The sequence below is a fragment of the Aotus nancymaae genome, unplaced genomic scaffold (assembly GCF_030222135.1).
Source record: "Aotus nancymaae isolate 86718 unplaced genomic scaffold, 86718_ANA_hifiasm-v0.15.2.pri h1tg000051l, whole genome shotgun sequence".
Classification (NCBI taxonomy): domain Eukaryota; kingdom Metazoa; phylum Chordata; class Mammalia; order Primates; family Aotidae; genus Aotus; species Aotus nancymaae.
Window position 1 is genome coordinate 23,049,468 of NW_026988465.1, and position 23,680 is coordinate 23,073,147.

The 23,680-nt window shown below is 41.3% G+C and overlaps 2 protein-coding genes and 2 non-coding genes across 4 annotated transcripts; 2 read left to right on the plus strand and 2 right to left on the minus strand.

Annotated features, from left to right (window-relative positions):
- The first annotated feature begins 795 nt into the window (after positions 1-795).
- Positions 796-1,216, plus strand: LOC105721506 (histone H2B type 1-C/E/F/G/I). The gene has a single exon (XM_012458582.2). It carries the CDS (start codon positions 818-820, stop codon positions 1,196-1,198), a length of 381 nt encoding a protein of 126 aa, XP_012314005.1. The 5' UTR covers positions 796-817; the 3' UTR covers positions 1,199-1,216.
- Positions 1,217-7,985: 6,769 nt separating this feature from the next.
- Positions 7,986-12,584, minus strand: LOC105721512 (histone H4). Its single transcript, XM_012458586.2, has 2 exons — positions 12,088-12,584; positions 7,986-8,502 (listed from the first exon to the last, which is right to left on the minus strand). The coding sequence occupies exon 1, from the start codon at positions 12,555-12,557 to the stop codon at positions 12,246-12,248; it is 312 nt and encodes a 103-aa protein (XP_012314009.1). The 5' UTR covers positions 12,558-12,584; the 3' UTR covers positions 7,986-8,502; positions 12,088-12,245.
- A 1,007-nt stretch (positions 12,585-13,591) lies between these two features.
- On the plus strand, positions 13,592-13,663 carry TRNAM-CAU (transfer RNA methionine (anticodon CAU)). The gene has a single exon. It is a non-coding gene; the product is annotated as a tRNA-Met (tRNA).
- A 9,700-nt stretch (positions 13,664-23,363) lies between these two features.
- TRNAS-GCU (transfer RNA serine (anticodon GCU)) lies at positions 23,364-23,445 on the minus strand. The gene has a single exon. It is a non-coding gene; the product is annotated as a tRNA-Ser (tRNA).
- Between the last annotated feature and the right edge of the window lie 235 nt (positions 23,446-23,680).

Here is a 23,680-nt window from a genome sequence, read left to right on the forward strand (position 1 = left end):
CTACATTAAAACACTTACAAATATTAAACATTTTCTCATTAGTCCTGTTTGTCTAGTCGGTCACTTGTGTAGACAGGGCAACAGCACAGCATGAATATTGGGCAGGACACGGCCCTGCGCGATAGTGACTTTGCCCATCAGCTCGTTGAGCTCCTCGTCGTTGTGGATGGCCAGCTGCAGATGTCAGGGGAGGATGCCGGTCTTGTCGCGGGCCGCGTTGCCCGCCAGCTCCAGGATCTTGGTCAGGTACTCCAACACAGCCGCCAGGTACACCAGCGCGCCGCCCCGACAGGCCCGGCATAGCTGCCCTTGCAGAGCAGGCAGTGCACTCCGACCACAGAACACTGGAGATCAGCCCTGAAGAGCGCGTTTTAGCCTTGGCTGCATCTTTGCTACACTGCTTTCCGCTCCAGACGTAGTCAAGTATTTAAATAATTGTTTAGGAGACGCAAGGTGATTGATTCCAGTAAAGCGCAAGCAGCTAATCTGTGTTCGGCAAAATAGCCTGTGCTATTGCCTGAACACAAATTCCAGCCACTCGAAAAGAAGCAGGCGTTTAAAAAAAAAAAAAAAAAAAAAAAACACTTCCTAAATAATTATGCTTGAAAGGTCAAATTAGGCAAGGTTGAGCTTCTGGGAGAGCCAATGAGATTTAGGAATTCAGAAATGGCCTATCACATAGTCAGACACTAAAAGAACCAATCAAAAACCGAAAGAGCAATCCTCATTTGCATACTTACGAAATAAATAATGAGGGCGTTTGGGCTCGTCAGCATATTGTTTGTTATTACTTGAGAGTAATACATCGGCTGTGACCATGCCTGAACCAGCTAAGTCCGCTCCCGCCCCGAAGAAGGGCTCCAAGAAGGCGGTGACCAAGGCGCAGAAGAAGGACGGCAAGAAGCGCAAGCGTAGCCGCAAGGAGAGCTACTCCGTGTACGTGTACAAGGTGCTGAAGCAGGTGCACCCCGACACCGGCATCTCCTCCAAGGCCATGGGCATCATGAACTCCTTCGTCAACGACATCTTCGAGCGCATCGCCGGCGAGGCTTCCCGCCTGGCGCATTACAACAAGCGCTCGACCATCACCTCCAGGGAGATCCAGACGGCCGTGCGCCTGCTGCTTCCCGGGGAGCTGGCCAAGCACGCCGTGTCGGAGGGCACCAAGGCCGTCACCAAGTACACCAGCTCTAAGTAAATCAGCTGAGTAAAAGCGCCAACGACCCAAAGGCTCTTTTAAGAGCCACCCATGTTGTCATTTAAAGATCTGTAATTCTCCAAAACTTTCCTTAACTAGAACCACCCCCACTTTTCTGCCTCCACACCACCACCTTCAGGTTTTTGTTTTTAGTTTCACTTTATCATCCTATTGCCCTTGATTGGGAGTAGCCGGGTGGAAAACAAGTTTAGGGTACCCTTACAGTTAAATAAGGTTTGAAAACCCGAAACTTTCCTCTTGTAATTCGTTACTAGCTTGCGAATGGTTGGAGCAGCATATGATGGAGGAAATTACCTCTGTCGGTTGCAATTTATAAACCACGGCAGATTGCTACCAGACTTTCTAATATCTCCGTTGTTCCAAGTCCATTAACTTCTCTATAAATTTTACTGAGTTTATAATTCTTGGATTACTTCACGTAGCTATATGTATTGTCTCTTGGCAAGATCAGGAACTCTACCAACTTCCTGCCTCAACATAATTGAGGTTTAAGAGAAAGAACGGGTGCCAGGTGTGGTGGCTCACCCGTTATCCCAACACTTTGGGAGGCCGAGGTGGGAGGATCACCTGAGGTCAGGAGTTCGAGACCAGCCTGGTCAACAAGGTGAAACCCTGTCTCTTTAAAAAAATAATAAATTTTTTTTAAAAAGGACGGGCAACAGGATAGCATAGCATGATTCTGGAGCAAACAAATGAAAACTCCAAGTACTACATTCAGGTGCTTTTATCTGTAACCCTTTTTAAGGCTTCAAGGACTGAGTTCTCCCTAAACTACCTCCTCTGTGTCCTGGAACGACTTTGTCCACAGCTACTTCCTTTCTTGAAATTTCTTTTTAATAGAAGAGGGTTACAAGGAATTAACATTTGTATGGTAGTCCTTAGAATGAATTATTTCATTCGTTGATTTTCTTTTTTCCTACAGTCAGCTGTGAAATGGAATCTCCTCTTTCACAGGTGACTGACCTCAAGAGTTAGGTTAAATAACTAGCCTCTTATAAATAAAACTGAGATTTGAATCTCCTCTAGCTGATTCTAAGGATTACTTCCCACTATTTGTTAGAGACCATCCCAAGCAGGAGCCTAGTTCCTGTCATAGGAGTCAGAAAATTTAGTCTCAATTGTAATAAGTGGTCAGGAGATAAACATATTCTTGGTTGCACAGTGAAGTCCTTATACCAGCAAAAGTTTCTTTTAAAAATAAAATAATAATGTGACCTTTGGGCCTTAAAGATCACCTGACAGAAGTTTAACTTTTTCTGAGCACTGTATTCTGGAGGGGAAACATGGGCATTGCCAATGTAAAGGTGAGCTCTAAAATCTTATTCTCTATGAGCTACATGTCATTATCTGCAAATACCCACATAGCAGATTACTGAGAACATTTAGTGACCAAAATTTGTTTTTGTTTTAATTTTTTGTCTTGAGACAGGGTCTCACTTTGTTATCCAGACTGGGGTGCAGTGACATAACCACGGCTAACTGCATTCAACCTCCCTGGTTGCATTCCCACCTGTCTCCCAAGGAACTGGTACTACAGGCACACACCATCATACACGTTTATTTTTTTTTTTTTAAGATTTTTGTGGAAACAGGGTCCCACTGTGTTGCCCAGGCTGGTCTCTTGTGAAGAAAATTCTCTAAGCTCCATATATAACTAAGGCATTCATTTCTCACTCTCCAAAACTACTTTTAAATACATTTTAAATTATATAGTCATGAAATATTCAAGCATGAAGGCATTTATTTCTTGCTCTCCAAAGCTCATTTTAAATACATTTAAAATGATAATATTCATGAAATATTCTAGCATGGTTTAAGGGGGACATCCCTCAGGAAGTGATATAGTCCTGATTGCCTGTTTCCATCCTGAGTTTGGGCAATTTATTTAATTCCTCTCTGTAAGACTTGAGCTGTCTGCACAGAGGATGTCCCTGTAAATATTAGCTGTGGCTAAAGCCTCTGGTGAATGATAGTGAAGGTGCCTTTGGTCCTGCCCACATTGAAAGCCCAGTGTCCTGAGGCCTGGAATAATTAGCATTGGCTATGAAATGGGCTTTTCTGTCAGTGTAAACAATACTCCGAATAGGTCAATCCCCTCCTTAGAGCCATTGCTTTCCTCTGCAGCATTTTTGAGACATCCTACTGCCTGAGGATGTTTGATTTCCCTATTTTTGCTTGCCAATTCAAGCAACATGTCTCCAGGGACTGTCTCATGCTCTCACTAGAACTAGGGGTGCCTCATTTAATGGTCAGATAGATGTGTTGAGTTGTAAAGAAGGAAACCTAGAAATTCACATAAGAATTGCTTAGTACCTTTTTACTCCTTTTTTCTTCCCATGTTTCCTATTAACTTTGCTAACGTTGTTATATTTTCCATCCATTTGTTGACTGCATTTCCCTCATATACCTCCAGATCACAGCCATGTTTTCAGATGAACTTCTTCACCTTAGTAAGTATGTTATTTAATTAAAACATAGGAAATTGGCTGACTGATGAGGGCCACACTTTCCTGAATCCCTTCCATCCCTGAGACATAGGTCACTTCAAAGGAAACTGATTGGCATAAATGTTCTGCTTAATAAACTGCATCACTCTTTTGGTCCATGAATTCTATTTGAGATGTAACACTGCGGCACTAGGGCACACTCCATTCTTTGAAGCCAGGGAGGCCAAGAACCTCGAACTCGAAGTCCGACCACACAATGATCTCCCACCAGGCCCCACCTCCAACACTGGGGATTACCACTGAACATGAGATTTGGGTGAGAACACAGATCCAAACCATATCAAATGTATATCCTTTGCTCGTTCATCTGTCTTTTGTTTCAGGACCCCAGCCAATGAATTTAAAATGGGTAGAAGGAAAAGCTGTTTTCTTCCCTATAACACACAGTAGGTGTGGGAGGGCATCTGTGTTCTGTATGTCTTGTCTTTCTAGCGTAGACAAGCAGACATAATATTGAAAAAAATGCAGAGAAAAATAATCCCAGGATGAAAATGTCTGAGAAGTGTATTCATTTGCTAGGGCTGCCATAACAAAGTACCACAGACTGGGTGGCTTAAACATTTATTTTTTTCACAATTCTGTGAGCAGGGTTCATTTCTTCTAAGGTCTCTCTCCATGGTGTGTCGATGACTGTCTTCTCCCTGTCTTCCCATTATCTATTCTGTGTGTGTGTGATCAGTCTTCTTTCCCTATAAGGACACCAGTAAAATTGGATCCAGACCCACCTCAGTAACTTCATTTTATATCTTTAAAAACCCTAACTCTAGGGCCGGGCGCAGTGGCTCACACCTGTAATCTCAGTACTTCGCGAGGCTGAGGTGGGTGAATCATGAGATCAGGAGTTTGAGACCAGCCTGGCCAACATGGTAAAACCCCATCTCTACTAAACATACAAAAAATTAGATGAGTGTAGTGGCGGACGCCTGTGGGAGGCTGTGGCAGGAGAATCGCATGAACCTGGGAGGCAGAGGTTGCAATGAGCCGAGATCGCACCATTGCATTCCAGCCTGGGTGACAGAGACTCCGTCTCAAAAAAAAAACAACCCTAACTCTAAATGTAGTCATATTTTCAGGTACTAGGTATTAAGAATTCAACATATGCAGCAGGGAGGAGGGTAAATCAGTCCACAACAAGAAGTGCAGCAATTAAGCTTCCAAATACTACATGAACTAAGTATTCCACAAGTGGCTCAAACTCATCAAGACCAAGACTGGCCTCATTATCCTCTCCCAAGCTCCACCCATCCAAGTTTGAAATTTGGTCCTCATCCTAGACTACCGCCATTCATTTTCACCATATATTTAATAATATACAAATTCCTATTTTATTGATTCTCACTTCTATTTTGACATATTTTTGTTTATTGTGGCAAAAAATTGGAAATATAAATGTTGAAGAGTAGTCGTTTCACTAAAAATAGGATATATCAGGCCTTGCACAGGAGCTCATGCCTGTAATCCCAACACTTTGTGAGGCTGAGGTAGGCAGATCACTTGAGCCCAAGAGTTTGAGACACACTGGGCAACAACATGGTTAAACCCCATCTCTACAAAAAACAACGATTACTCTAGTGTGGTGGTGTGTGCCTGTAGTCTTAGCTACTCAGAAGGCTGAAGTAGGAGGATTGCTTTAGTCTGGGAGGCAGAGAATGCATTGAATCATGATCCTGTCACTATATTCCAGCCTGAGAGACAGAGTGAGATCCTGTCTCAGAAAAAAAAGGAGTTTGGTTTTTTTTTTTAACTTTTTTTTTTTTTTAAAAGACAGGGTTTCACCATGTTGGTCAGGCTGGTCTTGAACTCCCGACCTCAGGTGATCCACCCGCCTTGGCCTCCAAAGTGCTTGGATTACAGGCGTGAGCCATCACGCCCAGCCAAGCAAAGTTTTATCCATAATGAAATACTATACAGCTGTTAAAACTAATGTCAAAAATAATATGCTTGAAGGCTAGTACTATGGAAAAGGTGCCATATCATATATTCTCATTTATATTAATATATCATACACATATGTAGTATAGTTATAGGAAAAACACTGTCTAGAAGGATCAATGCCAAAATGTTAACAATTCTATTACATTCTTTGGGATGAAAGGATCACCTCCTCTGGAGAGAACTTTCTCTATCTGGCTGTCTCTAAACCTCCTGATAGTGTGCTTTGCTTAAGAAAAAGTTCTCCATTAACCCTTTCCTTTTCCAAGTTTCCCTGTCTGTGTTAAAACTTTTTTTTCCTACACTGCCTCCATATTTGCAGAAAAAAAGGTAACTGAACAAATAATTATTGAACACCATGTATACAGTATTATTCTAGGTTTGGTATGTAAAAAATGAATAGAATAATTTTAAGATACAATTACTTAATAAGGAAATTGAGAAACAAGGCAAGAGAAAAGTATCCTACAAATAAAAGAAAGAATACAGTAAGATTAGTGAACCACCTAATAATCCATGTGACTGTAAGTATATGTTCTTGTTTATAAAAATAATCCACTAGTGACCTCAAAGAGGATCAAATGGGAAAGTCAAGCAAAATCATGCAATGTTACTGTAAGGACTAGAAAAGCATAAGGAATTTTAATGCCAAGAAAGCAACAGTTCAAGGCAATGGTTACCTCTAGGGGAAACAGTGGGAGGATGAGATGAGGTCAAAGCTGTTATTGGTGATATTTATTAGACCTGGTTGGCAACTGGGTTCAAGCATGGTCATCATATTATCCTTTATAACTGGTATATGGATTACATACTTTTTTTTTTTTTGAGGCAGAGTCTCACTCTGTCACTGAGGCTGGAGTGCAGTTACAATCTTGGCTCATTGCAACCTCCACCTCTCAGGTTCAAGAAATTCTCCTACCTCAGCCTCCAGAGTAGCTGCGACTACAGGTGCGCACCACCATGCCCACCTAATTTTTGCATTTTTAGTAGAGATGGGGTTTCACTATGTTGGTCAGCCTGGTCTCTTAACTCCTGACCTCAGGTAATCTGCCCACCTTGGCCTCCCAGAGTGCTAAGATTACAGGTGTGAGCCACGGCACCCGGCCTTACATTCTTTTATGTGTATCTAGAATTACTGATTATTTTATATGTATCTAGAATTGCAAATGTTAAAGCAAATAATAATGCACAAATGTATTCATGGAAAAGTCATCTTACCTTCCATAAAAATACAGAACCTCCATAAATATTGCTTGTATTAGAAATTTGGTTATAAAAAAGGCAATCTCCCCTTATACTCTGAAAGTCTAGATGCTCAAAAGACCAGGCGCTTTACAAAAAACACTGCTAATATACAAGACTTCCTGTGTAAAGGATCCTTCTTGAAATATTTTCCTTTTCTGCCAGGAAAAGGACATACCTAACATGTACACTAAGGAATCTTGTTTTATCAACTGCAAATCAGATTTATATTCCTTTTATTTATATTCACCTAGGCACTTAAGAGAAACACATAATTTTTTTAAGATGAGGTTTCATCATAATGGCCAGGCTGGTCTTGAACTCCTGACCTCAGGTGATCTACCCACCTCGGCCTCCCAAAGTGCTAGGATTACAGGCGTAAGCAACAGCGCCTGGCCGAAACACATAATTTGAGTCTAATATGCTTGGTGCATGAACTGGTTTTGTGAAAGAGGCTAGAATTGTGACATAATCAGAACCAAAGTGGGGAAGGGGGATTTTGTATCCCTGTTTTACTCCCTGTTGTCCAAAATAAAGTCCACATTCCTGTCATTGGCCTGACAGGCCTCCAAAACCTGGCCCCAAGCCAGGAACTATCACTTCCAATACTGACTTGAATTACACTACTCTGACATTCCATTTAATATTCCATTCCAGCTTTCTTTTCCATAAGCCTATGTTTCACTCTCCAAATAGACTGCAGGGTCCTTAGGAGCAGGGAAAAATATAGTGAGAAGGCTGTGGGGGAGGGAGCGGGGTTGTAATGCCAGTGTGGTCACAACCAGCTTTATACAGAGGGTGTTATTTGAATATATACCTGAAGGAAGCAAGGGAACAACACTTAGATCTGGAAGCTGAGTTGCCCACACAAAGGGAACTGTCGGTATATAGTCCCTGAAAGGGATGCATACTGCCAGCAAGTTCGAGAGGCTAGCGGAGCTGGGTAAGGAAGGAAAGTAGTGAGATTTGAGGCCAAAGAGGTAACAAGAGCCAGAGAGTGGGGCCTTGCAAGGTATTGAAGGGACTTTGGGTTTTCCTTTTAGTGAAATGAGAGTCATTGGAAGGTTTTCAGCAGAAGAGTGACCTGATTTTATTCACCCTTTATTGGAAATCTGTGGGACAGAAGTAGGCAATAAGGGTGCTACAACAATGAAGGTGAGTGTTGGAAGTGGCTTGCCCAGAGCAGAAGTGGGAATGTGAAACGGTTCAATTCTATGTTTTCAAGAAGACCTCATAGAACTTACTGATGGATTCTTATGTAGGATGGGAAAGAAAAAGACAGAAATCACTTCAACTAAAAGAGTAAAATGCCATTCACTAATTTCAAGATGATGGGAGGTGCTGTATTGCAGCAACAATGAAAGAAATTCTGTTTGAAGACTATTTGAGTTGGAAGTACATATTAACTGGACTTTCAAGTTGAGATGTCAAGTAAGTAGCAGGGTCTCTGAGTATGGAGGACAATGCTGTGGGCTGGTGACATAATGTCCACAACATTAACATATAGGCAGCATCTCCACAGCAATAAACATCAGTTCAAAAGAATCAGACAGATTTTCATTCTCCACGTCCATCTTTTCAGATCCATCAGGAGCCACAGAGCTAAGGGAAGAAAAAAAGAGTCAAATATAGAGCTGTGAAGCTGAGTTCCACAAATAGACTACAGGAGGCCTGAGAACTCCTGGAATTGCAAGCAAAATATGTGGGGAGAATGGGCACATTTTGAAAAAGGCGTGACTATCAATCACTGGATCTCCAAAGTGATCTCTTCATGGCTCTAACTTTTAATAGGCTATTTGAATGAGAATTGCAATATTATTGCACACTCTGATTACCTAGGGTATTTTTCCCTATTTGTAAAATAGAGAAAACTTTTTCTGTTTGTTTTGAAAATTACAGAAACAGAGAATTACTAAAGAAAGCACTTGTAACACTTTGAGTTAGGAATCCAGACGTCTTAAGTACAAAACAAACATTCCTTCTCTAACCCAGAGCTCCCTTGCACTGCTTCTCTTCATTCTCAACCCTCTTTTCCTAAGAGATGTCCTTTCACCTTGTGGCTTTTTTACTCTCATAGGAGTCACACTCTGACAACTCTCTATTATTACGTTTCCCATCCAGACCTCTTTTCTGAACTCCAGATTTACAAATCAAACTGCTTACTTCATATCCTCCTCTTAGATATGTGTAATAAGTATCTCACAAACTCTCTGAATGTCCAAAAGTAAGATGTGGAATTCTTTCCAAAACTTGGTCGTTCAGTATTCTTCCCCATTTTAGCAATTGACACCTCCATTTCAACTGCTGTCAATAAAATCATTGTAATCATGCATAAATTTTCTTTCTCTCATGCTACACCTTCAGTAGCTCAGAAAAAAACTATCAACCTTTTTTCACAATATATTAAGAATCCAACCACTCTTCAAGCCTCTACCACTAATACACAAGTCCAAGCCACTGCCATCTCAACTGCTTTTAGTACCCTTCTAACTGGTCTCTGTCCTCCTCCTACCCAGACTCCATCACATTTATTCTTCATCAGGCATCCAGGCAGCTCATTTTAAAATATAAATCAGATCATGTCAGTCCTCTGCTCAAAATTCTAGGTGGCTCCCACCTCACTAGGAATAAAAGCTGAAGTAGTTACACTGGCCTGCAGGGCCATACAGGAACTGCTCACCTCCATTTGCCTTTCAGACCTCATGTCCTTTCCTCTGCACTTCTGCCCTTCTGCCCAGCCACGATAACCCTGCTATCTCCAGGCTTTGCTACTTGGTCTTCTATTGGGAATATTCTCTCAATGTCTTCTTTTCTCCAACCACCGTTTTATCAGTAAAGCTTTACCATGACCCTATCATTTAAAATACCACCTTCTCTAATTGCGATTACTGCCATTACTTTTAATGAAGAAAAAGAAAAAAAAATCACCTTCTCAGCTGGGCACAATGGCTCATGCCTGTAATCCCAGCACTATGGGAGGCTGACACGGGTGGATCACATGAGGCCAGGAGTTCAGGACCAGCCTAACTCTATCTGTACTAAAAATACAAAAGTTAGCTGGGCCTGGTGGCACAATTTTGTAATCCCAGCTACTTGGGAGGCTGAAGCATGAAAATTGCTTGAACCCAAGCAAGGTGGAGGTGGAGTGGTTGCCACTGCACTCCAGCCTGGGCAACAGAGCAAGACCCTATCTCAAAAAAATAAGTATCACCTCCTCCTTCCATACATTTTTAGGCCTCAGTGATAGCTCTTAGCACCATCTGATACAATTTCACTTACTTTGTGTGTGAACACATACCCAATAGACTCCCTGCATACAGAAATACTGTTTTGTTCACTGTCATTCACTTCTATAATTCTAAGAGCAGTGAAGAGTGCCTGGTATATGTGCTCAATTATTTTGTTGTTAAATTTTTATCCTCATACAAACCAGCACCTTAGTTCCGATAACACGTTTCTTTTCATATTAATGCACAAATTCATTTCTTTTAAAAAGATGAGACTCAAAGTAACTCCATTGATTCTCCTGATTTCAAAGTTACATAACCCTACAATTTGCTTGCTTAACACAAGGAGGAAAAATCTGATTTTACAATGCAACTATCTTCCTAAACCAGCAATTGTCCCATTATATTCAACGTAGATAACAAGACATGTCTCTGATGTGCTGTACCATTATGTACATATAAACTGTTCCTTATAAGCATATTAACCTGATTTCAATTAAGTGTATAAAAAGTAACTTCTACTCTACAGGGCAGAGTATAGAAGCCAAGTAAAATGATCACATTAGAAAAGTCATTACAAATCTACAGGTTTGCTCTCTGGCATTGTCCTGATGTCTGAATGTATGTCTTTTTTTTTTTTTTTTTTTTTTTTTTTTTTTAAGAGGGAGTTTCGCTCTTGTTAGTCAGGCCAGGCTGGAGTGCAACGGCGCGATCTCGGCTGACTGCACTCTGCACCTCCCAGGTTCAAGCGATTTTCTTACTCAGCCTCCCGAGTAGCTGGGAGTACAGACATGCACCACCCACGACCGGCTAATTTTTTCATATTTTTAGTTGAGAAGGGGTTTCTCCCTGTTGGTCAAGCTCGTCTTGAAATCCCGACCATAGGTGATCCGCCCACCTCGGCCTCCCAGAGTACTGGGATTACAAGTGTGAGGCACTGCCCTTCGCCTGAATCTATACTTTCTTAAAAGGCTATCATCGCTGCTTAAGAATTAAGTTTTGGTGATGTTTCCATATTGCTCACTTAGCGATACCGTACCTTTTAATGACTTCATAACGTTCAGAAACACAGTTTATGGCCGGGCGCGGTGGCTCAAGCCTGTAATCCCAGCACTTTGGGAGGCCGAGGCGGGTGGATCACGAGGTCAAGAGATCGAGACCATCCTGGTCAACATGGTGAAACCCCGTCTCTACTAATAGAAAAAATTAGCTGGGCATGGTGGCGTGTGCCTGTAATCCCAGCTACTCAGGAGGCTGAGGCAGGAGAATTGCCTGAACCCAGGAGGCGGAGGTTGCGGTGAGCCGAGATCGCGCCATTGCACTCCAGCCTGGGTAACGAGCGAAACTCCGTCTCAAAAAAAAAATAAAAAAATTTAAAAAAAAAAATTTAAAAATTGAAAGAAACACAGTTTATGTGAAATTCCTTGCAAGCTCTCAAGTGAGCATTTACATTGTTACCCCACACTGCCTTTTGTTGACGAAAGTTGTCACCCAGTCAAAAGCAGCAGCGTACACGCCGCCTGGACTTCAGTCTGCGATCCCGACCAGGCAGAGGATCTGTTCCGCTCGCGGATTCGCCTTTGTTTCTAGGCCTGCCCGCCTAGGCCCGGGCTTTCTTTGTTCCTCGCCCTCCCCGCCATTTTGAAAACGGTAACAGAGTCTCTCCTGGAGTTTACTGCGACTTCTCTACTCCCCGAGAACCTTATGATCACTTTGAGTTTAAAGGGGAAGCCACACTGAAAGTATAAAACGTGCCAATCCAGCTTACTCACTGCCATCTTAAGCTCTAAAGTGTAAAAAGACTCCTGCAGCGCGGCCTTGGAACAAAAAATAAAACTATAAAAGAAAGCTAAACATCTACAACATACCGACTACCCTAAAGCAGAAGACAATAACCCTGAATGTCTTATATGAACAAACCATAAACATGCGAGGTTAATCTTGTAAAGTTAAACGTTACCTGGACTCTACACACGTGTCTAACGACTACTTTTCAACAAAAACCCGGAGTAAAACAGGACAGGTACAAGATGTCCGCTCTTTTACGGAGAAAGTGGGCGGCCCTGAAAAGGGCCTTTGGTTGAAAAACGGAGTTACTGAAAGCAGCAAAAGGCAACTTTAGCCGCCGAAGCCGTACAGAGTGCGTCCCTGCCGCTTGAGAGCGTAGACCACGTCCATCGCTGTCACGGTTTTGCGTTTAGCGTGCTCCGTGTAAGTGACCGCGTCACGGATCACATTCTCCAGAAACACCTTCAGAACGCCGCGAGTCTCCTCATAGATGAGGCCAGAAATACGCTTGACGCCGCCGCGACGAGCAAGGCGCCGGATGGCCGGCTTAGTGATGCCCTGGATGTTATCTCGCAGGACCTTACGGTGACGCTTTGCGCCGCCTTTACCTAAGCCTTTTCCTCCTTTACCACGTCCAGACATGACTAACAAGTTCTTGACACCAGCTTCAGAAACCTAAAGACCGGGGCAAAGCAACGCTCTTATATGCAGGGAATGCGGACCTAATTGAAGACTGAAGCGCTCATACGGGAACTTTGGGCCTGCCTCTTGGCACCACCCTGCGTAGCCCAGCCCTATGTGACGTCACTAACGACTCCGGTCTTTGGCATCCCAGCGCCTTCTCTGAGGAGGCACCTCCTGCCAGTGCTAGGTCCCCAAATAGGAATTTCAAGGCTGTTTTAATAACTAAATCAAATTAAAGAAATTAACATGTTTATCATTATTAGTTGCTTAAGTTGCTTCAGGACGATTAGAGAGGAGCCTCGGTCCAGACGACCGGAAGCCTGAGGAGTCCAACTTAATCCCCAAGGTCACAGTGCCTGACATTTCTGCTGCCTGCTGTAAAACACATGCGGACTGAAACCCCCTTCGGAAGTGTTTGAAAAGTGCAAGATTTCATCCTCTCCACAAGGGAAATATAATCAAATGAGTTTTCTTCCCGATGGCGAAGACAGGGTTGGTTATTGATTCGTGGTAGAATTATCCCCCTCCGCGCAGAGGCCTGATTGTTTGTATTCCCAGCTTGTTCTCTTCTTTCGCTGCTTATTAAAATTTGTAATTGCCATTTAAATAGCTAGCTGCCCTTCACATCTGCACCCAGTAATTCGTCAGTGTGTGGGTTTCAGGATATATTTTGTTGTTGTTTTGCTTTGTTTTTTGTTTTTTTATTGAGACAGAGTCTCACTATGTTGCCGACTTTGGTGTCCCAAAGTGCAGGGACTACAGGTGTGAGCTACCCCGCCTGGCCCACAGTGTATTGATGTTTACTTTTCCATCCCTAATTTTGTTTTCTGTTTGATTCTGGTAGCCGCCTTTTTCCAAAATAAGTTGGCAACCTGTGGTAGCCAAAGTATTAAATAAGTAACTTCCGGTAGACTTTTTTTAATCGTAAGATACTGTGAGCATATTGCTTGAAAGTAGTTAAGGGGACTGTGAGAACCCACATTTAGGGGAACAGCAGAGTGGCGCAGCGGAAGCGTGCTGGGCCCATAACCCAGAGGTCGATGGATCGAAACCATCCTCTGCTAGGTCTATCCATATCTTTTTTCCGGAGGATCCGATTTTTTAAAGTTACACTTTGTAGCTTAAACTGTAAGATAAGAAAACAAAAATGGACTCAATTTTTTTTTTAATTCCAGAATTACAAGTATTTCCAGAAAATAATGTGAAACTGATTACGATCTCTGCATGTACAAGGTTTATTTTCATGGACACCCAACTGTTATTAACCAATATTTCATCTCTAAATAGAGCAAATTTCTTTTGTTGCCAAAGTGGCCATGCCACTGTTGCAGCCAGTTATGACACTTGTAAATTAACCTGTCAGGCAGGGAAAATGCTGACATAAACTGAATGCCAAGGGTGGAGTAGGAGCTGAGGAATGGAGTTTTATATCCTTTGTTACATAATTCAGGAACCACTGTTTGCCAAGTGGTTAATGCGATCGACTAGGAATCCTTAAATCCCCACGAAAATTCTTTGCAACAACGAGAGTCTCAATCTTGGAAAATGAGTAGCAGTTTGAGGTGGGTGTGGAGTCTTCATAACATGGATTTAACTCTGACCTGGGAAAACCATTTCTGTGGCCACTACTGGTAAACCGTGTCTCTACTCCCTACCCTCCTTTAATATCTCGAATAGAACTATTGACTGCGCTTATTTTTTAAACAAATGTGTTGGCTATTTTATTTTTCTCTCTCTCAGAAATGATTCTTATTCAGATATTTATGTATCACATAATGTATTAGGAGTTAAGAAAATTAAAAAAAAAAAAAGAAACCTTAAGTAGCCTACAGTCTAGATATGCTTTTAAACAAGTAAATATGTAGAGTGCAATACGGTAGTTCTGTAAAAGGATTGTACACTAAGTGCAGTGGGAATATAAAAAATGGTGATTGTAGTCCCATGACCACCCACTAATTCAGAAATTCACTGGCAGTAATCACATGACTTACCATACTCTCAGTTAAGATTTATTATAGTTATTGACCATTTTTGGTTTGGGCTAAAGAAAATGTTTTAAAAATAAAAACAAAAAATATTTATAACAGCACAGGATACAATGCAAGGAAAGTAGAAATATATACACAGGCGAAGGCTAAAGAAGGCTTTCTTGTCCAGACTCTTCAGTGAGGACAGCAATGCCCTTTCTCTCCAACTGGGAACTGCATGCATGTGTGTAAGCTGTGCTTGCATGTCAAAGTCCACATGAGCATTAGAGTCAAAGTTGTTAAAGGGAGCTAGTCACAGCTACCACGTGGCCAGCCATGTGGAACGCTAACCAGACACCAGGTGCACATCATGAATCGTCATATTCACTACAAATATGCTGACAACCTAGTTCATAGCAACTCACTACTTGAGAAATATAGGATAACATTACCCAGTAACTATGTCAACATTCCGATATTTTAGTAAGGGTCATCACCATGGCACTTATCTACAGAGGTAAGTGAAAACTGAAACATGGTTGCTGCATTAATTTTGCCCTGGCAATTGTCTAATTCTGAAATGGTGGCAGATTTTGAGCCAAAATTTGAATGAGTAAGAATTTGCCATACAGCAAAGAAGAGCATTCTAGGAAAAAGAAACACAAGGAAGCATAATACTTAAAGGTTTCTAATGAACTACAAATTATACTTCATTGGAAGTGTGGAGGTGAGGTATGTGAGGGAGAGGGATTTAGAGAGAAAAGTGGCTGTGTTCTATCACCTCCTATGCACCTGTTGACAGACAATAAATTCTCCTGCCTTAAATAGTAAGAAGGCTGAACACCAACACTGGATAAGCAATACTGGCAGAAATTTATTAGTCACATATACTGACAGCCTGGAAGAAGAGGGCACTACATACTGTGCAAAGCCATAGAAGGGTTGCACTCAGGAGCAGAATGAACCAGTAGGGGCTGTGAGAGGTAGGCTTTGTAGTCATCAGAGGGTAGGGTGACTCCTGGTTCTCTCCAGAGAATGAGTTGGCTTGTTTTAACAGTTTGGAGGACTGGCAGTGAGCTGAAACGCATTAGGGGGAGGTCTGAGTGGGGCAGCTGGTCTGGCAGATAAGGGAACTGGCCAAGTGGGGAGTCTTTCCTGCTTGTGGGAGTTATATCTATCAAGGCAAGGAAACTTGTGGATAGGCCTTTTGGGGAGCCCTGGGAGGGTCAAATATCTCAAGGCATTACTTGAAATTTTAGGTCTTACATTACCTAAAATTGGTCTGGAGTTATGGCAGAACAAAAAGGGAAAGAATCGGTCATAAGGGGGTGAGTATACAAGGCAACCACTTAGATTTTATTTTTCAGTGGGCAATAGGAAACCACTGACCAATTGTGAACAAAGAATATCATCCCAATTCTCTTCTTCTTTTTTCCTCAATTTACTTTCTTCTACCAGTGTCATGTGATACTATATCCCAATTCTCTTCTGAGAAAAAAGTCTCTGTCCCATTCTAGAAGGTGCAGCAATCAATCAATCAAACAGAGGGGGAAAAAAGGAAAAAGAAAAGTCTCCGGAGTTTTCATGTTGCGATCTGGTCCTTGATTGGTTTATTTTTCAGGAAGTCACTTCTCTTCTAACTGGGGAGAGGGAAAGTTTGGGACTATATATGTTTATTTAAATCTGACCACTTCACACTAGTCATCTCCACTTGAATGTTCAATACACAACTTGAAGTAAATGCTGAAATAGATTCTAGATTCCCACTACACACATGCACACATACACACTCTACCCTCAAAATTCGATTTCTGAAGTCATTCCCCTCATAGTAAATGCAAACTGTGTTGTTATATGTAGGCTGTTGACATTATCTTCAAATGAAGTGCTTGAGTTCACAGAAATTCACTGACTGGCTTGAAAGAAGCCACCCAAAGTAGAACTTTATATTTATATGCCATTATGGGGCCAAGAGTTCTACGGAACATTATAAATTCTATAAATATCTTCTCCATAGTATGATGCTAATCCATTACATTTTTGTGTTGATTTATCTATTATAATAAAATAAATAATAAAATTTTTTGCCTTTCTCTTTTGTGTTCCTTCACTTCATAATATATGGGGATCTCAAAAAATGGTAATGGCTCTAGACTGCTCTAGACTCCTGAGAAACCCCAAAGAAAATATTTCCTTTCTAAACAGTAACATACTACAAAAAGTGCTCTGATATCACATTATCACAATCAGAGAAAGTGCCAGCACAGTATGGGGAGGGGATAATTGTCTTCTGTCTCCGGCGTCTGCACATATCCATCGTGCAGATGTTGCCTTGTGATAAAACTGCCTTTCAAGTGCGGTTTCCTTAACAACTGTCTGGGCAGACACTGCATGAGCCTAGAGTCTGTAAGTGGTGAATGTGGTTGAGCATCATAGGGAAGAAACCCTGAGTAAGCTTATTTTGAAATATTCCTCAATACAGACAATATGCAAAATTTTAGCATCTTTTAGATGCCACTCCACTTCGGCTTGGGAGTCATAGAGCAAACGACTTTTCTCTCCATGGAGTAGTCATATTACTACAAGACTGAAATAATAGTCCATCCCATCCGTTTTTAAATCCCGATTCTGTGGCCCCTAATATCCCACGAAATCTAAAGTTTCCATTTTCTCAATAGTGAAAACACAGGCGCTGTGGATGCCAACACGGGAAGAGGGGGAAGCTCATTCTATTTTCTAAGTATTACAGCAAGGAGGGGTATTCCTATGGCCATGTGGCCTAATGAATAAGGCATCTGACTTCAGATCAGAAATCCCTCATGGTTAGTTTGGGTTTGTTTTGAAGGTCGGAAAACTCCAAATTACCCATTTCCAAGAAAAATAAAAATCACCCATTCTCTGGGTTACTTGAACACTTTTCTTCCTTCCTTCTCTCCTTTAAAAGTAAGAAGGAGACATTCTCAAAAGCCTCAGACTAAGTGACAGAGTGAAGAAAGACTAGAAAGTCAAAATTGAAATATAGCCATCCAGTACTTTGGAGCTGTCAAGTTCACCCCAAATTTGGATTTTAAGCACCTGCATTTCAGTTTTGTAGGCTTACATTCAATTCAGAGGTGGAATTCCTTGAAAAAAAAAAAAGGAATTCCAATTTATAAGCCAAGCTTTCTGAAACTGTAGTCTCAGACTAACGCCAGGCCCCAGTGGCTATAACCATAGGAAACTTGTTACTTCTTCCTCCTCATTTAGCACTAGGTCAAAATCTCTTCACATTTATCTTCTAGCCCAAGTCCATGTGTACTGAGGAGTTTTGGCTGCTGCTGAAGCCTATATTACTGGTTCTCAATCTTCCCCTCCTTCTCCATCTTAACTTATTTGTTTTGGATGTGTTGCCATCAAAAGGATGAGAGTAACTAATACTGAGTTTTATATTGCAAAGCAAAAATATGAAGGTAATTAAAATAGCCCAACTGGTTACAGTGTGTGTGTGCAAACAGGAAACACAGCTGTGCAAAATACATAAAAACACATTTTGTGTTCCTAAATATCATTTTGTGTGCCTGAATTTAATAATAATTTAGGATTAAGGAAAAGTAATTTCCAATTGCTTACAGCATGATGAAACATAAGACATTTGACTCCATCCAGATGAGATCGCTTCAAATCACATGGAGGCCCTAAGTGTGTTTCTAGGTCAAAGCAAAGACTATAAAAGCTAGTAATAATTACCTCTCCCTGTCCCCAGCTTTTTCCTTAGTTCTGTTTGATTCTGGTTTCCTCTAGTCATCTGTAGATTCCAAATTGGATACAAAAAATGGGGATTGAGCATTGGTTCCCAGACTTTGAGATTTATTAGACTAAAAAGTGTCAATGCCCTAATGTCATGCAAAACCATGTTCTGTCTTGTTAATGGCAAAAACCACCATTTGCACTGAGCAGCCTTTCATAAACTAGAGAAAGGATATAAACTCAAAAGAAGGGTAACCTTTTAGAATGAATACAGTGATACTTGAGAAATACATTACCCACTTTTTTTCTTGATTCTAAGAACAGGAAAAAGCTTCCTCCTCTCTCTGACCAGTATTTAATCCTGTGTATCAGAGGATGAGCAAGACTTTTTTCAGAGACTTTTCCAGACTTTTTCAGTCTTTTTCCAAAGACTTTTTCCAAGAATTCTTCCTCTGGAAAAAGGACTCACAGCCTTCCTCAAGCATTTAATGAAAGTGGAAATTCTGATGCAAGAATATAAAAATGTGCTTGACATGATTCTTTCTCTCTTCTCTTTCTTTCTTTTTCTACTGCACTGATAAGAATACCAAAAGGATGAGAGAGTCTTTCCACACTGGGAAGCGCCAAAAGGGAGAAAACTGAAAAAGATAGGGAAATCTGTGTACATCCTGCCTTAAACAGTCACTGGAATTTAGGAGCTTGTCTCAAATCCAGAAAATAAAAATATGTGCACCCTTTGATAAACGTGTAAGTCTTTCTGCCTTGAGAGTGCAATTCAGGGGGAAAAAAAACATGAAAAACATCTTTTGGAGGTGGATTTGAAAAAGCGACTAGAAGGAAAAATATCAAGAAGAAAGACTTCTAGATGTGGAACACAAATGCTGGGAGTTAGGTCCAGTTGCATAGGGGATTAAGAGATTCATGAATTTAATACAGTAGCCCCCACTTATTTACAGGGGTTTTGTTCCAAGACCGCAGTGGATGCCTGAAGACTTGGATAGTGCCGAACTCTTTAAATGCAAAGTATTTTTCCTACACATACACACCTGTGATAAAATTTAATTTATAAATTAGATATTTAAGAGACTAACAATAATAACTAATAAAATAAAACAATTATAACAATCTACATACAGTAATAAAAGTTATGTGAATGTGATCGCTCTGTCTCTCAAAATACTTAATTTTACATTACTCACCTATTTTCAGACCTCAGTTGACTGTGGATAACTGAAACCGCAGAAAGTAAAACCTCAGATACAGGGTACATTACTGTAAATGTTTATGGAGCATCTACGCTGTGCCTGCTTCTCTCCCCAGCCACTGTTCTAGACACTGGGGTTCTAGAATATAGTATCTAGTGATCTAGGAACACAGTGACAAAAGTACAAAAATCCCATGTTCTTAAGAGGTTTGTAGTTGAAGGAAGAGAGGAGGAGGCAACACAGAAAACACAAAATGAATAAGTAGATTATAGAAGCAAATTATGTTAGAAGAGATAGATTCTAAAGGAGCTAAAAACTATGCCCCTCTGGCACAGTGACTATTATGAGTTAAAGGCACTTGAAAAATAGCAGGTGCAAGAATATCACTGTGACTCTCATTCTGTTTCTTAAAAGCAGAAGATTAAATTCATATGGGAAATAAGTCCTCCCTAAACTAAAATGAAAGGATCATTCATTCTAGTTTCTAGGGAAACTGAGGCTGAGGGAAATCTACGCAAGCAAATCTTGTTAAATGAGCCTTTAGCCCCCCAGCCGCTTCTCTACCCAAGTAACTACCGAAGTCCAAGTGCCTTTGCCTTGTTACATTTACATAGTTTACCACTTTCTGTGTAATTCAGCATGTAAGTGTTCCACTCTCACTGCACTTTAGCATCTTCATTTTCCAGTGAAGGCTCTTGTACTACAGAAAACTTATATTAAATGAATTTGTATGCTTGTCTTATGTTAATTTGCCTTATGTCAATTTAATTCTCAAGTCCAGCTCAAAAAATCCTAATAAGAGTAGGAGTGGATGGGTGTGGTGGCTAACGTCTGTAATCCCAGCACTTTGGGAGGCTGAGGGAGGCAGATCACGAGGTTAGGAGTTCAAGACCAACTAGGCCAAAATGGTGAAAACCTGTCTCTACTAAAAATACAAAAAATTAGCTGGGCATGGTGATGTATGCCTGTAATCCCAGCTACTCTGGAGGCTGAGGCAGGAGATTCGCTTGAACCCAGGAGGCGGAGGTTGTGATGAGCAGAGATCACGCTATTGCACTCCAGCCTGGGCGACAGAGGAAGACTCCGTCTCAAAAAAAAAAGAGTAGAGGTAAAATGTTGCCTCCACTACAGTTCAAACACATAAAGATTCTATTATATATATTTTATGAGACAGGGTCTCACTCTGTCACCTAGGCTGGAATGCAATGGTGCAATCATGGCTCACTGCAACCTCAACCACCAATCCTGTCTCAGCCACCCAAGTAACTGGAACTACAGGTGCATGCCACCACATCCAGCTAACTTATTTTCTGTAGAGACAGGGTCTTACTATGTTGTTTAGGCTTATCTTGAACTCCTGGCCTCAAGCAATCCTGCCTCGATTCCCAAATCTGGATTATAGATGTGAGCCACCATCCCCAGCCAAAAACATAAAGATTTTTATTACGACTTGCAAGAAGTAAAGACTGTGTGTTTCAGTTTCTGTGTGTCAGTTGAAGGTCAACAACTCTAGGCCAAATTACATGGATGGCTGTACCTTAAGGCGTAAGTACAGTTCAGCTTACCTCCTTGGAGCTTCACAGCAGGAACTGGTTAGTTCGAAGCACGTTCTTTTTGGGGCCAAGGGTGAAAAGAGCAGCTACCCAAGGGAAAATTTGTCTCATGAAGATGGCAGAGGTGCATATGAACACGCAACTATGCAGGCATATTAAAAGGCCCTAATTGACTCATACCTGCTAACATCACATTGACCAAAGTCATCTTCTTGCCCAAGGCAAAAGGCAAAGTGGTATGGAAATACACCGCATCTCTTAGGGAGGAATTGCAGAGTTATTAGGCAAAGGGCTTAGATATGGAAAGAAATCAAGAATTTACCAAACTTACAAATTAACCTATATCTTGAGGAAGAGAAAAACAGCCCCTGATAGCCAGAACTGGTCTGACATTAATGGCTAGGACTTGGAGCTGCTAAGTAGCTGGCCCGGCTCTCACAGCAAAGCTCTCTGGTCAACTCCTATTGGATATAAGCAATCTCAAAAAACACCAACAGGCAAGGACACTTTGTGGCCATTATAACTTGAAATTAAAAACTATACAGTTCTTAGTTATGGTGAATAAAACAAAGAAAAATGGACATAGTCAAATAACAAAAGTAACCAAACACCCCCTCCTTTCTAATGTGACTACTGCTTCCTTACCAGTTATAGTGATAATCCTGCTTTATCCTCTGTTTGTTTGTTTGTTTTTCAGACAGAATCTCACTCTGTCACCCAAGCCAGAGTGCAGTGACATGATCTAGACTCACTGCAACTTCCTGGGTTCAAGCAATCTAGGCTTACCCACCTCCTGGGTTCAAGCAATTCTTATGCCTCAGCCTCCCAAGTAGCTGGGATTACAGGCATGTGCCACCACACCTAGCTAACGTTTGTATTTTTAGTAGAGACGGGGTTTCACCATACAGGCTCAAACTCCTGACCTCATGTGTCTGCCTGCCTCCGCCTCCCAAAGTGCTGGGATTATAGGCGTGAGCCACCACACCCAGCCTATCCTCTCGTTTTCTAGATAAAAATTATTAGGATATACAGTCACAAAATTAGAGTCAGCTAATGGTTCACCATAACATTTTGTCTTCCTCATTGCAACAAACCAACAAATCCAATTCTGCTTGTCTGCAAGTATGTCTCTGGTGGTCTCTGTCAGGAGTTCACCAACAGTCTTGAATTCTGAAACATTAAATATCACAGATACACAGGCAGCTAACTTTTATGTAACACCCCTCCCTTTTGTCCACCAAAAAAACAGATTAAGAGGAGATATGTTTAAAAGTGGAAGACAACAGAGCCTCTGATAAACCACATAAATTTAAAAAAGATGTTTTTAAGTTGAAAAGTTTTTGCTTATGGCATAAGCATAACCAATTTTTTGTGTTTCTTTGTTTAGGTATGGGATATTTAGACATGGGCCAAATGGCAGTTTAGCAGATTTAGCAGTTTTTTTGTGTGTGTGATTTTTATGTAACATAAATTTTAATGGTCCTGTGGGCTTCATTATTTAGGAATAACATGGCATATGTAACCAATTCCTTTCTGTCTCTCTCTCTCTCTCTCTCTCTCTTAAATGCATGGAGGGTGGGGTTGTGGGGTCTGGGTATATTGCCCAGGTGGGTCTCAAACTCCTGGGCTCAAGTGATCCTCCAGTCTCGGCCTTCCAAAGTGCCGCAATTACAGGCATGAGCCACTGTACCGGGCCCAATTCCTTATGATTACACATTTATGATGAAAACTGCCAACACAGGGAAACCAAAACTAAGAAGGCAGTGAAGACAGTGATGGTTCTTAACTAGCGAGACCCAAGGCACTTGCAAAACGACCACTGGACTCAACCCCCTAAAGATCCCAATTTAACTGGGTCTGGGGCAGGGCAGGAGACTAGGGAACTGTAAGAAATCTCCCCAGTTGTATGTAATTAACAATCACTGGATCACAACTAGATAAGGAGAAAGGTCAGCCGCTATTTAGGGGTTAAGCAAAAAAATCAGAGAATCAGAAATCAGTTTTCAGCTAAAACTAAGTGCTGGGGATCTGGAGCAGTGGTTGGTACACCTCTGCCTGCGTGGAGCGAGCAAATCGAGCAAAGCTTACTGTAATTTTTCAATCCCTTATAAAATGTGATCAGTATTCATGTAACCGACAGAACGTTGTTAGTGCCAGCACACGTTAATGTTCTAATATGTACTGAAGAATACCTCGCTAAAAAAAGGGAGCTAAAAAAAGCACCTCATTCTCATTGAGCATATACAAGGAAGGACATATACCAATTACCTCACTCAAGAGGAACCAAAACCCTACTTAACAGGGAGAGCTGAGCGACGAGGATGGGATTCGAACCCACGCGTGCAGAGCACAATGGATTAGCAGTCCATCGCCTTAACCACTCGGCCACCTCGTCACGTGTTTGAGACACTCCGGATATATAATGTTTCTTTACTCAACAGTTGACTTTGGCAATTCCTATTGTTTCGCTAAATGTTTTCGGTGATGGAAATGATGGATAAATGGCCTTCTTACAATCATAAAGGAAGAAAAACTAAAAAGACTGGAGGGAGGAATGGACTCGAATAAAGATGACAAAGTATACTTTTTAAGGAAAAAATAAGAAAAATTAAAAAGGAAGAACGGAATTA